Genomic DNA, 15,685 nt, shown 5'->3' with positions numbered 1-15,685 from the left:
AGGACAGACCAGCGAATGTGTATGTAAGCACTCCCACGAGAACGACCCTGAAAGTTTGGGATTCGGTCTCTCATGATGCTAGCTGGACTAGCTTTCCTTCCCCCCAGACCCCGATCCATCGCAACCCCGCTTTCCCTCCGGTGCAGCGGGGGAGCTCTTACACCCCCTGGGAGAGAGGCGGGTGCCTAATGATCGGGCACCTCTTCCACAACCAAAAGATTCTTTCCTTCCAGGAGTGTAGGAAGGATTTTGATCTCCTTCAGACGGAGCTCTTCCACTACCTCCAGCTGAAGCATTGGTTGCAATCCCCAGGGGTCCACTTGGCTAACTCCAGGCCCCTCACGTGTTTTGAACGCTTCATACGCGCCACGGTCAACATGCGGGGGGTCATTTCCTTCTTCTACAGCTACCTCTTGGACACCTCAGATAACCCGCGTCCACGTTACACTGCTTTGTGGGAAGGGATAGTTGGTCGGGACATTACTGAGGGAGAGTGGGCGGCTTTATGGACAAACATAGCTAAACACAACCACTCGATGGAACTTAGGGAAGCCCATACGAAAACTATGATGGACTGGTATCTCTACCCCTCTAAGCTTCATCGTATCTTCCCCGCAACTTCTGACCGTTGTTGGCGGGGATGTGGATTCCTGGGAGACTTTCGCCACATCTGGTGGGACTGCCCGACTATTAGACCATTCTGGGAGGAAATTTTAGCTCACATTAAGGATATCCTGGGGTACCCCGTCCCGACCACAGTTGAGTCCGCGTTGCTTGGCCTCCGAGACCCCTCTCTGCGCTACCAAACCCGGGCAGACAAGGCCATACTGTGGACATGCTTGGGGGCCGCCAAGGTGGCCATAGCAGCATCCTGGAAGAAGCAGAGTGCCCCCACTCGATGTGGCATTCCCGCCTGTGGCGCCTCCTCAGCCTGGAACGCATGGCCGACATATTTCGAGATGACTATGCAAGGTTCGAATTGAAATGGGGCCCCCTGGTCTCGTTCCTCTCACGGGGTCTACCTTCGGCGGTGTGTCTGCCTTCCATTAGGGGTCTTCGCCTCTTTCAACTATAGTCCTGTGCGCTGGCGTTGGTGCTACAAAGTGCAAGTTCTCTCCCTCGGCTTCCCCTGGATTGTCTCTTCCTCTCTTCTTTCTTTCTATCTTTCTCTCTTTTTCTAAGGGGTGGGGTGGGAGGCGGGGGGGAGGAAGGGAGGGGGTCTTTTGTTTGGGTTTTTTTTTTTTCTTTTTTTTTTTGTGTATACTGTTTGGTTAGTTATTACAATCGTTCCGAGTCTCGCTCGTTAGGAGGTGAGCATGGTGGGGGCCTGCTGTTTTGATTTTGGTGCACATGGCCCCAAAAGACTCAGATCCTGCTTCCTGGTTAAGCTCTGGACGTATAGCATAACTGTTCCACTCCATATGCTTCTGTGCCGCTTCCTAGGGCTAACCAGTCTACACGTTGATAACAATTCCTTGTCTGTGGGGCTCCTGTGAGAGCGGGTAAGCCGGCGTGCTGTCACGCGATGTTACTTGCAGCTCAGTAGCTGTTGTACTTGGTTGTCGAGTATAAATTTCAATAAATAAATGTTTGAAAAAAAATATAAAAATACTGATTCAAGTAAAAATGTGTGCAGGACGAAGATGAAGGGAATCAGATGATTCTGATTCCTCAGATGTGAACTACGTATTTTGCATTGACTATGACATTTTGAATGTCAACCTTGTAAAGATTAAAAAACCCATGTGTGAAGTGGATATGTGTGGTGTTTTGATTAAGGTAGTAGCTAATTCTGGGTCACCTTTCAAAATTGTAAGTGAAGAGGTCTGGAAACGTAACTTTGTTGACAACCTAGGCTCATACCTTGACAAACCCTATGTTATTGCTAAAAGCTATACTAGTGATAGTATTGATTTTTTTGGGATCACGGAATCTTCATTTCCAATTTAAGAATAGAAAAGCACATTGTAATCTTTTTGTTGCAGAGAGAGGACCATCTGTACTTAGTTGGAGTGATCAGGATGAACTAGGTATTATTCTAAATCCTAACAGCAGCGAGCTTGTACTCAACAATGTGGCTAAAACATGTACTGAATTGAGGAGGAGGTTTCCAGAAGTTTTTTCTGGCAGGTTGGAAAATGTAATGATTTTCAGCATAAAATTGAATTGAAACAGCATGCTATACCTTTTATACACAAAGTCAGACTTTTACCCATCTCAATTACGGATTTACCCATCTCCATTAGGGAGTAAGTACACCAGGAACTAGAGAAGTTGGTTGCAGATGGCATCATTAAACCTTTGTAGTCTGCTAGGTGGGTTTCTCCATTAGTAGTTGTTAAACATCCCAGTGGTAAGGTCAGATTATGCATTGACAAATTTCCATTTCGTCGCATTAATGAAATGCTTGTGGCCATAAAGGGTATGTTCACGACTATTGGTTTAAAATCTGCATACTACCAGGTACCATTGCATCCAGACAGCAAAAAATATACAAAATGTATCAAACCATTTGGCTGCTTCCGTTTTGCAGGGTACCTTTTGGTCTGGCATCCACTGCTGCCCTGTTTTAAAGGTTAATGACTAATATTCTTGATGGGGTAGCTGGTGTGAAATTTCTTCAGGATGATATCCTAATCATGGGGAGCAGTAATGAAGAACAAAATGCCAGACTTGCGCAAGTTCTAGAGATATTAGGACAATGGAATTTAACAAATGCAAGTTTGCTCAAAAGGAAGTTGTGTATTTAGGACATAGCATCAGCAGAGAAGGCATTAAACCTAAACAGCGTCTTGTCTATGCGATTGTTAATGTACCAAATCCCACTGGGAAATATAATGTCAGGGCGTTCCAGGGAATAACTGAGTATTATTCCAAGTTCATTAAAAACTTCTTGGAGAAAACATACCATATTAGTCAGCTGCTTAAAAACAAAGCGAGGTTTGAATGGTCCAGAGTATGCCAGAAGTCTTATGATAACATCAAAAGGGAGATCAGCAAAGCTCCATTTCTTAAAGGTTTTGATCCCGCAGCCCTGATCATTGTGACGCCTGATGCCAGCAACAAAGGATTAGGCGCAGTTTTGTCGCAACGGGACAAAGAGAGTAATGAATGGGTGGTAGCTTTTGCTTCACATTCACTTACGACAGCTGAACAAAAATGCTCAGTTATCGAGCATGAAATATTGTCATGTACATGTTTGGGGATTCCACATCATCCTATGTTCAGATCATAAGCCCCTTAATAAAATATTGTCAATGGCAGGCCTACTTAATGCCTCCTCCAGGATCAGTAAGATGTCCATGAAATTGCTTGATTACAACTATGACGTGGAATACTGGCCTTGGGTCAAGAATAGATTAGCGGATTTTCTTAGCAGGTTACTGTTACCCCTTGAAGAGAGCGATGGGCAATTTATGGAGGAATACTATAAAGTGTATTTGCTTTTCAGTGAAGGATTAAAATGTATTACACTCTCAGAGGTGACAGAGAAAGTAGCCAAGGACAATGTGTTACTGAAAATTTGTGACTTTACTTGTGGATTCTGGCCTCAGAAAAAGAATCTCAAAAATGTTTTAGTTTAAAAAATAGAAATTTATTGAAATCATAAGCAATTAGACTACAGATAAACAAAAACTCATTAAATATGTCATTACAAATGTAGAATACAAAGCACTATCAGGAACAAATGCATTAATTCCCTGTCAACATACAAGCAGTCTATAATAAAATCTAAACGGCATAAAACTAATACATTAAAAATGTTATTACTAGAGAAACATTTCATGGAAGTTTAGGCACTTCTTCAATTCTAGGGTTATGTAATTGTGAATTGCGGCAGAAATATTCAAGAAAGTAGTTATGGGTAACCATAAGAGATCCCTTTTAATCGCAAGTGCAACTGGATGGACATATGCGCTATCAAGTCTTTGGTTGTAACAGACTCCATACCACCATTCCTGAAATGAAACCTGGGAAGTATCTTTCTAAGATTTCATAATTTGTTGAAAAGCATCTGCCAGAAGTAAGTCTATTATATGAAAATCCTTAGGTTGCGAACTCCAGTAATCAGAGATACTACCTAAAAATATGCTAGCAAAATTAAATGGGACACGTGTGTTGAAAATAATATTGATTTGTTGCCAAACCTTCAATCAAAATTCATAAATAAGAGGACATTCAAAGAGCATGCGTTTAAGGTTTAAGGTTTGCTGAGGGTTGAGAACAAGACCTGCAGTTAAAAGGGACTGCAGAGTCTAGTTCATGTAGGGTAACAGGAGTGATCAAAAGGCGATTAAAAATGAAAAACAAGGTTTGAATTGCATTGGCCGCTCTATAAGATTTTCTTATTTAAACCCAGATTTTATGCCAAGTTAGAATGGAAAACGAAGTTTGCAAATCAATTTCCAAAAAATTCTCTATTTGTGTTTTAATTGTGTCTTCCGGGATCAGTGTAACATGTTTATATAACTTGGATGTGGAGGGGAGTGCATCCAATAAGTAATGAATAGGAGGAGGTGAAGGAGAGGTTATCTGAGCCAGAGAAAGTTTGTTATAAGAGGTTTGAGTTTCTGAGACCACAAGTGGTCTGTATTTGATTTCATACGAGTCCGGAAAGGAAAAAAGCGATTGTATTTCTCGAAATGGCAGGCAGGTACTGTCTTGAAAAAATTGATGTACCCATTTAAAACCTCTAGAATACCAATCTTTCCAGAAAATTATTCTATTGTTTATTTTAATAGAAGTATTATACCAAATTAATGAGTGTAAAAATTGATCTTTACAATATTTATAACAAATAAAAATAGGGGATAACATTTCGCAAGTGTTCTTGAAAATAGGAAGAGATAAGGATGAGGGTCTAGAAGTGAAAGACAAACACTCCCTCAAGAAAAAAGGATGCCAAATTGATTTCTCAATATCTGCCCATAAAGAAAGAATATCAAAACTGATGAGAGAATTTTCTGGGAAGTCAAAGATGAGTTGTGTGTCAATGATGGTTTACTATCTAGATTTGGTAAGGTGGTTCCACCATTCAGATTAGGGAAAAGGATTGTAAGGCTATGCCATGAGGGACACATGGGCATTTCCTAAACAAAACAAAGGGTTAAGAGCAATGACTGGTGGCCAGGTCTTGACAAAGACATTGAACGTTTAGTTAGAGAATGTGTGCATGCAATGATTCTGACAAGGTTGGGGCGTGGCCTGAGGCGTCAAGATGGCAGTCGCACTCTGAGAGTGCTCCTGACCCCCGCCATCATCCGCCTTGCATCCGCCGCCGACGCCGACTGCTGCCATCTGCCGCTCTTCCTTGCTGCCTGAGACCCTCTGCACCTCTTGCTGAGCCCCGGTATACTATTTCTCAAGAATAGAGCCTCCACTGGGGAGTTCTGGACTGGACCGGGGGCAGTGGGCCTTGGTCCGGCCTCCACTGCGTATTCCCCACTTTGCTCCCCTCGGCGCCCTCCTTCCCCCAAGGATTGGATTGTCGGGAGTGGGGGCCCGTTGACACCTGCCGGGACCCGCACAGGCCTGCCGCCGATGCCCTGAGGGGCCCAACCCCCTGATAACTGCAAGCTGCCACCCGTGATGCCGGGGCCTGGTCTTAGCCGGTGGAAGAGTTTTAGCCGGCGGAGGGGCGGCAGGCCATGGCTCGGCCTTCGCTGCTGGTCCTCTGACTTGTTCTCTCGGCACCCCCACCCCCGCCTGCCGCCGGTGTGGCCCGGTGACCTGGTGGCGTATTGACCTCGACTACCGGAGCGGGTGGAGGGGAGCGAGCCCTGGCCCAGCTGGAAGCCACGGTTGGGTACCCGGGGGCACTAGCTGATGTGGAGGAGAGAACGGAATCCTGCTGATCGCGCCGTGGGTTTTCCTGGTGAGTGGGGCTGGGGGTTGGGGATTGGCAACTACGTCGGGTGGCGGGCGGAGTTGTGACCTGGTGCCCTCGCCCCCCTCTCCCTCCACTGTCACCCTGCGCTTCCACCCTCCCTGCAGCCCTGGGCCGGCTCCTTCCATCCACCATCAGGGCCGGCCACTGACCTATCTCCTGAACGGTGTGTAGCCTCTCCGGTTGCGATCGACTGGGCCGCTCAGAGTCTGCTTCCCTGCGCTACGGGGTTTTCCCGTGGGAGTACCGACACCTCCGACACTGCCAGGTCATCTGGGGCCCGGGGTTGCAAGTGTCTCTCTTGTCTCTCAGCTGGTGGAAGCTTCCAGGGAAGGGGATCTGGGGTGGGGTTTGGCCACCACGTCGGGTGGTGGCAAGACGGCGCCTCCCACCCCCGCTTGTTCGATTCACAGGTCTTGCTCCCTTCCACACCGCGCTCCCTGTCGAGGGGTGCTTCCTTGGATCAGACGGTGGGAATCGAAAGAGGCCCTTCTGCTCTGGACCATGGGCCTCCGCTCCCCCTGGGCTGCTGTTCGATCCAACCCTCTAAACTGCTCTCCTGGGGGTGAGGCCGCTTCGGCTGGACTTGGGGACTGAACTTGGAGATTGTGGCTGTGGCTGTCGCCTGGGTTGGGACGGCTGCCCTCCACTGGAGCATTTCGTCTGGTCCTGCCGTTGGGATTGAATCACCGAGCTGATCTTGCCTTCCTTGGGCCTGGGGGGGGGTCTCGGGCGCCCGGACCTGAGCATCGACGGTCTGGGTGTCGACGGTTCCCCCTCCTCCTCTGCGGGATCATTGCTCGCCAGGCCTGTGTTGGTCGGATCCTGCCCTGGTGGCCATGGGCAGAAACCGCACCCTGCAGACTCCGTCCCCTCAAACCCAAACAAAAATGGACCAATTCACCACGTCGGACAGGGACCCTAGCAGTGGGGCGTCCAACGGGCCAGGCGCCACCGGGGGTGATCTCACGTCGCAGGCATCGGTCGAAAACAAGATCGGAGAAGTAAGGGTCGACATGGCTCTCATTCCTCAGGACCTGTGCAACGTGACGGCTCGAGTCACAGAGGCAGAGGCCTGTATCTCCACGGCGGAAGACGCCATTGGCCATCTTAAGACCCAGGTGGCGCGTCTCCAGACCCAGACCTCGGAGCACCATCGAAGGGCTGAGGATGCCGAAAACAGGTCACGACAAAACAACCTGCGCATTGTAGGTTTTCCCGAGGGAGTGGAGCAGGGTCGTGCCGACACATTCGTGGAAACCTGGGTGCGCTCCTGGATGCCTAAAGACTCCCTCTCACCCTGGTTCGCCGTTGAACGGGCTCACCGCTCCTTGGCTCCCAAGCCTCCGCCCGAAGCCCCTGCCCGACCCATGATCCTGAGGGTTCTTAATTTCTGGGACAGAGATGCCATCCTTGGGGCGGCCAGGGCACAGGGCCCGTTGCAGTTTCAGAACGCTAGGATCATGGTCTTCCCGGATTACACCAGGGAGGTGCAGGCCCAGAGACGAACATACAATGAGGTTAAACAGAAGCTCCGTAACATGGGTCTCCGCTACGGCCTTCTTTTCCCGGCCCGGCTCAAGGTTATCTTCCAAAACAAAACAGTCTTCTTTGATAGCCCTCAGGCAGCATGGGCCTGGCTCACAGAGGAGCGGCCCCTCATGGATTTGTCAGCCTCCTCCCCTGTGCATCGAGCCCCCTTGCAGCCACTCCCGACTATGCCTAAGCCTCAGAGACGCCGGACTAGGTCCCGTAAGAAAAACGACAGTCGAGGGGAGGCATCCCAATCACCAGGCGCTGATCGACTTGAGCGGTAATCCAGGCCCCTCGGAGTTCCTACGTCAGGCCGTGTCCGACTCCGACCTGTCTAGAAGCCCGGCGCTCCACGGATCCGGTGACGATGAAGACGCTTGAAAGAGGTCGGCATCGAACACTTCCCGTTTCACCTCTCAAAGCTCACACAGCAAGACCGCTCTCTTAATCCCTAAATTGGAGGCAATCCGGCTTTAGTACTGCTACCAGTGTTGTGATCTGTTCTCTAATTCAGTCTCTGGACCCGCTCGCTGGCAGTCCTTGTTGCATACTAGTCTCAACTGTATGGGTCTGATGGGGGAAGTGTCCTGACATCAGGGCTTCCCCATGCTCTCTGACTTACTTCCTACTTCACTCCCTGGACTTACTTGCAGTTCCTGATGTATGAATGTCCTATGTGTAACTGCAGCAGTTGATGAATCTTTATCCGAACACATGGAGGGGGGGTCCATCTCTGCCATGTTTATGTTCCGCTGACCGTTTTAGCTTAGCACCTAGTCTGATTGTAGGGTTGTTGTTTTGAATTGTTTTTCCTTTTCAGGGCGACAGATGCTTCATTTTCAGAAGTGTAGGGTGGGGGAGTTGGGGGGAGAGGGAGGCGGGGAGGACCGTTGTCTTCCGAATGTTTGTTGTTTTTAGCCACCCACGGGCCGCTGTTCTCTGTTTCTATTGGTAGCCACATATGCACACATGCCTTTGATGATGACACAGGACTCACCAGACCGCGCGCCCTCTGCTCAGAGGCCCCAGGTACGGATCATTGTCTCCCTTGGGACCCGGTATTACCCGCGCCTGTGTCCCCTCTCCCACACACTACCCAGCAGGATGGCGTCTACTTTACATAAGGGCCTACACATCCTCTCCTGGAACGTTAACAGTCTACTGGACCGGATCAAACGTACAGCTGTTCTTCGTAGCACCCAGCGACACGCGCCAGATATTCTGCTCTTGCAAGAAACACACCTCCTGGGCTCACAATGTAATTTCCCGCCTGATATGGGTTTGACAGGGTTTGGCACTCTGGTTTTGCGTGGGGCTCCCGGGGGGGTGGCCATACTACTCCAGAAGGGGCTTCCCTTCACCCTGGCACAGGCCGAAACAGACATACAGGGCCGCTTTGTGGCCCTGACGGGCACGATCGAAGGACACCCCCTCAATCTTCTGTGTACATACATTCCCCCCGCCAACATGGCCTCTGCCCTTCACCACCTTACGCTGGTTCTCACCTCCTTTCCACAGGGTCTGAAGGTTGATGGGGGCGACTTTAACATGGTCCTGCATCCCTCGCGCGACATGACTGGCATTCCATCGGCTTCCTGTCTAACATCTGCAAAGCGACTGTCTGACTGGTCCTTCGCCCTGGGTCTCTGCGACGCCTGGAGAGTGTGGAACCACCGCAAGGAACAGTACACACACACTTCAGCAGCCCACCACACTCACTCTCGTATTGACCTATTCCTGTTAACCGCCACAGACTGTCATTTGATGTCCGGTGCCACGATCTTACCCAGGGGCATCTCCGATCACTCCCCCGTCTCCCTCCGTCTCGGAAACCCTCCTAACGGCACCCGTACGGCATGGCAGATGAACACCTTGTTTCTGCAGGATGCCAACTTTGTCGAGTCCCTCGGGCAGGAACTGAAGCATTACTTCTCCACCAACGTGGGCTCAGTCTCCTCACCGGGAACCCTGTGGGAAGCCGGCAAGGCTGTAATACGTGGGGTAGGTAGTGGTCTGGTCCACGCGAAACGTATGGAACAATCCACCCGTCTTACACAGCTGGAGGCCCAGGTGGCACAGCTGGAAGGCGCCCAAGATACCAATGATGACGATGACTCCGCTCGACAACTCACACTGATCCGAGAAGAGATATGCCAGATCTCGCTGTAGTCCGCTAAAATGCTCTGGCGCTCCTCGGTGGCGCGCGTGTATGGCTGGGGCGACAAAAATGGCAAACTGTTGCATAACTTAGTGTCCTATCCCAAGGCCAATCGCATCATTCCTGAGATTCGGGGCGAGGACGGAACCCACCACGTCACTTCCTAGGCCATGCTCGAACATTCACTGGCTATTATGCGGCACTCTACGCAGCCCGAACCCCTCGGTCTTCCCTGGTGGCCTTATTGGCCGAAACTGGGACTCAGCTGCCCTGCCTTTCCCAGAAGGAGTCGGAGACTCTAGACCTTCCTTTTACAACAGAAGAGCTACACGGGGCTATTTCACTGTTGCGCTCCGGCAAAATGCCCGGGCCCGATGGTTATCCCCAAGAATATTATGCGACCTACCGCGACACATTGGTCCCTCACTTGGTGGAGTTGTTCAACTATGTGATAGATAAAGGGTCCTTCCCGCCCGAGACGGATGTGGCCACTATTGTAGTCCTCCCGAAGACACAGCCGCCCTCCCTTGCCTGTGCAGACTACCGCCCCATCTCCCTTATTAATACGGAGGTCAAACTCTTTGCCACTGTGGTGGCACAAAGACTTTGCCCCCACTTGCAAACGCTGGTCCACCCTGATCAATGCTGCTTCATGCTTGCCCGGGGTACCAGACATTGCATACGCCGCCTCCATCTTGCTTTGGCACATCGCCACCACCTCACTCCGTATCTGGCTTTACTCTTCTTAGACTTCGAGAAAGCCTTTGATACGGTTGACTGGGGTTACCTCGAAGATGTGTTGGAGAGGATGGGTCTCGGTCCCGCGTTCCGACGCCTCATCCAGGTCCTCTATTCTACTCCCAAGGCCAGGGTCCTTATAAACGGTGTGTTCTCGGAGACATTTCCTATCCAGAGGGGCACCCGCCAGGGCTGCCCGCTCTCACCGCTTTTATTTGCATTAGCAATGGAACCCCTGGCTTCCCTCATCCGCCAAGACCCCCTCATCCGGGGTTGGGCCTCGGATCTGAACCAGATCGACAAGATTGCCTTATACGCTGATGACGTCCTCCTCTTTCTGGCAGATCCCGAGTACTTTGGCCCGAGATGCCTGGACGCCCTCTCTGCCTTTGAACAGATTTCCAGGCTCAGACTCAACTCAGCGAAATCCATTCTGGTCCCCCTGCACCCCTCACGGGCATGCTTCGATTGGCAAACATCCATCCCCCTGCGTAGGCAACCATTTAAGTACCTGGGGGTGTGGATTGCCCCCCTCCCTGAGCTTGAGTGGGCCTTCAACATCACCCCTCTGGTCACCAGGGCTAAAGCGGACCTTAAGAAATGGCAATCGCTTCCTCTCAACCCCCTTGGCAGAAGTGCCCTTTTTAAAATGATGGTCTTCCCCGGCTTCCTGTACATATTACAAAATATTACCATTTATATTCCAGGAAGTTGGTTTCGGAACTGGACGGGGTCCTTACCCGCTTCTTGTGGGGAGGAAAGAGGCCGCGAATATCCCTGGCACACTGCCGCATACCCCCCTACGATGGGGGCATGGGGGTGACTAACCTTCACCTCTACTACCTGGCCACACAGCTTATCGTGATCCACGATTAGTTCGCGGGCGGCTGGTCCGACCCGGCGTACAGGGTGGAACTCAGGACATTGAACTTTTCGCAGCTTCAAGCTTACCTGTACGGGAGCCCTGTGCCGCAGGCTCTTCCCCCCATCACCAGAGCGGTGCTTGTGGCCTGGCGTGCGGCATTAAGACACGTAAAGTGGGACTGGAAACTCACCAGGCAGAGGCCTATGTGGAGTGGGACGTGGCTGGCGGAGGTCTCGTCTCTCCAGGATTTTCGCAGATGGGACCTCATAGGGATCTCGCAATTGGGAGACGTTTGGGTGGGGGACCATGTCAGATCATTGGCAGACCTACAACACCGTTACTCCCTCCATTCCTCCCAGTTCTACACATATTTACAACTGAGCCATGCCCTCCAAGATCACGTCTCATCCCCCACATCCTTCCCAGAATTCAGCCCCCTGGAGGCCCAAGTGATGATGGGGAACCTGGGTAGAGGGGGGTATCGCGGATCTATCGCTACCTCATGAACAACGGCCCCGTAGCCCTAGACCTAGACCTGCTTCGTGCCCGCTGGGAGGGGTGGCTGGGTCCCTTGGAGGACGCGGATTGGAGGGATGTCCTTATGGCCCCCAAAACATTGACGACCTCCTCCAAGCTGCGTCTAGTCCAACTCTATCATCTTCACGCGGCATACCTCACCCCAGAGCGCCTGTACAATGCCCGCCTGCGACCCTCCCCATCCTGCACGCGCTGCAGTCAGGCTTCAGCGGATTTTTACCACATGGTGTGGCAATGTCCCGCCCTCGCGCCATTCTGGGCAGGGGTGGAACTTGAGCTCACACAGACTCTTGGGTGGGAGGTACCTCACGACCCGTTGCGCCTGCTCCTGGGGGTGTTTGATGGCCTTGATGGCTCCCGGGCTGATAAGCGCTTCTTGGGAACGGCAATGGCGGTAGCAAAACGTTTCATTGCGGCACTTTGGTCCCAAGCTAAACCCCCTACAATACGGAGGTGGAGGAGGGGAGTGGATTGGTGTGGCACCCAGGAGGAGCCCCTCTTCGAAGCTCGGGGATACCCCGAACTCATTGGCAAAATTTGGGGCAAATGGTTCAACTTACTGCGGGTCTGAGGAGTTCGTGTTCATCCTGTTTATGATTATCTAAAAGCAGGTGTTATACTCATCCCATGAATGCCTTATGAGTCTCCGTTGTTCCTTATTAATTGCACTGTGTGTAAATAATGTGTCTGATTTGCTACCAATGTACTTTTTGTTCTCTTCAAAATCTAATAAACTTGATTGTCAAAAAAAAATGATTCTGACAAGAGCCTTAAAACGTACAAAACTCTTGAGTCCCATTGAATCGCCCAGCATGTCATGGGAAAGAGTTGGACTGGACATTTTGGGTCTGGTTGTTGGTCAGAACGGTACATGTAAGTACATTTTAGTGCTTGTAGATCATTTCTGTAACTGGCCTGAAATCAAATTTGTTCAGAATGCTGACTGCGCCAATGTCATCACATTTCTTGACAAGATATTCATGAGAGAAGGGCTTCCCAAATGTTTAATAACTGATAATGGGACACAATTAATGTCATCATCCTTTAAAGGTTTCCCCTTCATCGCAACCGTATTAAGCACAATACTACGGCACTTTACCATCCCGAAGGTAATGGTCTAGTCGAGCCCTTTAACAGAGGGATCAAGGGTTGCATACAATTGTCAAAGAACAGTAATGTGACCTGGGAGTCTGAGATTCACAAATTAACTTTGGTTTACAGATTTACTCCCAGTTCAGTCACTGGTAACAGTCATTTTGTTATAATGAGTGGTAGACAAGCTTTGAGCAAAGATCTTAGTTGGATGCCAGTTATCAAACAAGTTTAATGGTCAACTCAATCTGTAGGGAAGAAAATTGCCTTAACGCAAGAATATTACAAAGAATGTTCTGACAGATAAAATGGTGCTAAATGTTTGCCGGATAAATGTGGGGAGTATGTCAAGGTCCGTCTGGACAAAAAAAAAAACAGGAAGGGCGAGGGTAAGTTCACATGTCCATTACGCATTTATGAAATATACCACAATGCAGTCAAACTTAATGATGGAAAGGTCTGGCACATGAAAAGGTTGGCCAGATGTTCATCCAAAGCAAAACCACCAGGAAATGAATGCAGAGATTATAGTGATAGAAACAGGGTAGTGTGGTTGGACTTTGGCTTTGGTGAAGATAAATTAGACACCATGTTTGATGAAACTGGAAATGTACAAGGCGAAAGTAATGTTGAGGTTGGAGAGAGCACATCTTCAAGGGACTTGTTATCTAATCATATGTCTGCTCACAGGAGTGATCCCTTGGCAAACAGGTTGTCAGAAAATTCTGTGGTCAATAACAGCATCATTGGCAGGTTTGATAGACCCATTATTAAGCCAAAAAAAAATGATGACTTTGTAACAATTGTATAGTACTATTTAATTTCTCCTTGTTTTCCCCATCCACTTTCTCGTTATTTTCCTCCTCTAAATGTAAAGGAGGAAGATGTGTTGTAATGATGTCATGTGTCATGAGCCTCTCTGCTTTGTGACGTATTGCATTCCACCCTCCCCCATTGGCACTCGATGTCACCCCATCCCTAATCTTCCTCAGCTGACAGTTACTTTTGAAAGTGTAGGGCAGTTGCCTACCAGCCAGCACCTCACTAGGACCTGCCTGGGGCTTTATCATAATAAACGTACTTCTTATACTACTGCCTGTGCGTCATCTCTACACGTCTTTGTTTATTTCTTCCATTCTACCAACATTGGAAAGTTATTCATAACTCGCAATTGGGTAGTATTTATCGCTATAAATTCCGACTTGATTTGGATTTTATCAGTTGTAAAAATATCCTACTAATTACCGAACCATTCGTAGTGAGCGCTTATATCTCACGATAGAGACTGTACGCCTTTAGTTGAATACTCATACAAAAGAATGAAAACACATCTTCCTCAACGTCCATCCTTTACAGATGTTAGCTGTCTTATAGTTCTAGTGAAGTTTGTTTCTAAGATGAGTTTATGCTTCAGGATTTTCCAAGTATTTATTTGTCTTGTGTGTTGTTTTGCAGGCATCTTCATAGTTCTGGCAGTTACGAGCTTCATAGCTGCTGTCCACCTTCATCGTCTGACCGAGAGGATAGCCAACTTTCGAGAAAACGTCTTTAAATTTGTGGTCTTGGAAGAACAATATCAAAGCTCCCTTTGGCTCTGTGTGGCAAGCGCAGTGACACATGCCGTAAACTTGCTGTTGATGGCAGCAACTAGAATCCACCTCCCCAAATTTAAGACCAAAACAGAAGAGGCCAACGTCACTCCGGAAGACATCATGTACTAACGCTTGTTCCCCAGCACTGACTGTCGCCATGGTGACGGATGCAGAGACAACAGTTATGGATGTCAGACTCGGTCAGCACGAGGACCAGACAGTTCCATATCGTTTTGCGCGGATAAACAAATGTACAGTATTTGAAGGCTTTGTTTGAAAATGTAAACAGAAAAGACATGCTCCCTTTTTATAAAAAGATATATATGTTTTGCATTTCAAATAAGGAATTCGGATTATTGCATAAATGGAACGGTGTTTTACTGCTCGTTGCAAACAAAAAGGACTGTATTGGGCAAAGCCTTTTAATGTAAGTTAAGGCTTACACCACAGGCTAAAGAACACTGTACAGGGAACAGGAAATATGTTTAAATAAAACATTACAGAGCTGACAACTTGGATGTCTCAGGCCTTAGTAGAAAGCGAGCAGTCAGAAGAGCTTTTGATGGGATGTGAATAAAACACACCTGCGCGTGCACTGTCACGTGCTATACGCCTGTATACCGGAAAGATTGACGTACACAATAAACAAAGGCTGGGCTTGTTTTTGTTGTTATGTTATTTCACATGTTCCGTCAAATAAACCACCTTCGGTGTTAGGTCACCCGCGAGATTCTAGCGATGAAAAGATATCGGCAACGAAGACCCGGCTACTTGTATGTTTCGCAAACATCAAGAATTGACATCCAGTAAGTAAAGACAGTGCCATGAGTGCATTTATTTTATAAGAAACAAGGGGACCCCGACAGTCAGACCAGGGGTAAGCTCTATAGTAGAGAAAAACAATGGTACTGTGGAGGCCACTGGGTCCTCGGGTAGCATAGGCTAACATTATTTGAGTACGCATAGGTCAGAAGAAAGAAACAGCAAAAATAATAATAAATACGCCCTTGCTGCGCAGTATATGAAGGGGCACAAGGTTGAAATGATCTCACATTTATTAATGGCATAAATGGAGTATCACTTGTTTACAGGGTGTAGTTCTAGTGCTCACGCAGATTAGTGCAGGTGCCTGCAGTGAGGGGATGGTGACATTTAAAAATACATCACATTGACAACCATAAACAAAACTCCAATTAATTCGAAGAAATGACAGAGTTTTGGTTGTAGAAAGAGGTCGACGGCGTTTCGACCTCATTTGTTAGAGATCATCATCAGGACAACAA

At 48.8% G+C, this 15,685-nt stretch overlaps 1 protein-coding gene across 1 annotated transcript in view; it reads left to right on the top strand.

The window, feature by feature from the left end:
• Positions 1 to 15,065, top strand: part of CLRN2 (clarin 2) — a 236,410-nt gene extending 221,345 nt beyond the window's left edge. Inside the window, exon 3 of the mRNA XM_085642374.1 lies at positions 14,266 to 15,065. Coding sequence (XP_085498500.1) covers positions 14,266 to 14,531 — 266 coding nt within the window. The 3' untranslated portion in view covers positions 14,532 to 15,065. The remainder of the gene's footprint in view (positions 1 to 14,265) is intronic.
• The last annotated feature ends 620 nt before the right edge of the window (positions 15,066 to 15,685 follow it).

Source organism: Triturus cristatus, chromosome 2_2 (genome assembly GCF_964204655.1).
Source record: "Triturus cristatus chromosome 2_2, aTriCri1.1, whole genome shotgun sequence".
NCBI classification, from domain to species: domain Eukaryota; kingdom Metazoa; phylum Chordata; class Amphibia; order Caudata; family Salamandridae; genus Triturus; species Triturus cristatus.
The sequence above is the reverse complement of the archived record's forward strand: the minus strand, read 5'-3'. Positions and strand labels throughout refer to the sequence as shown.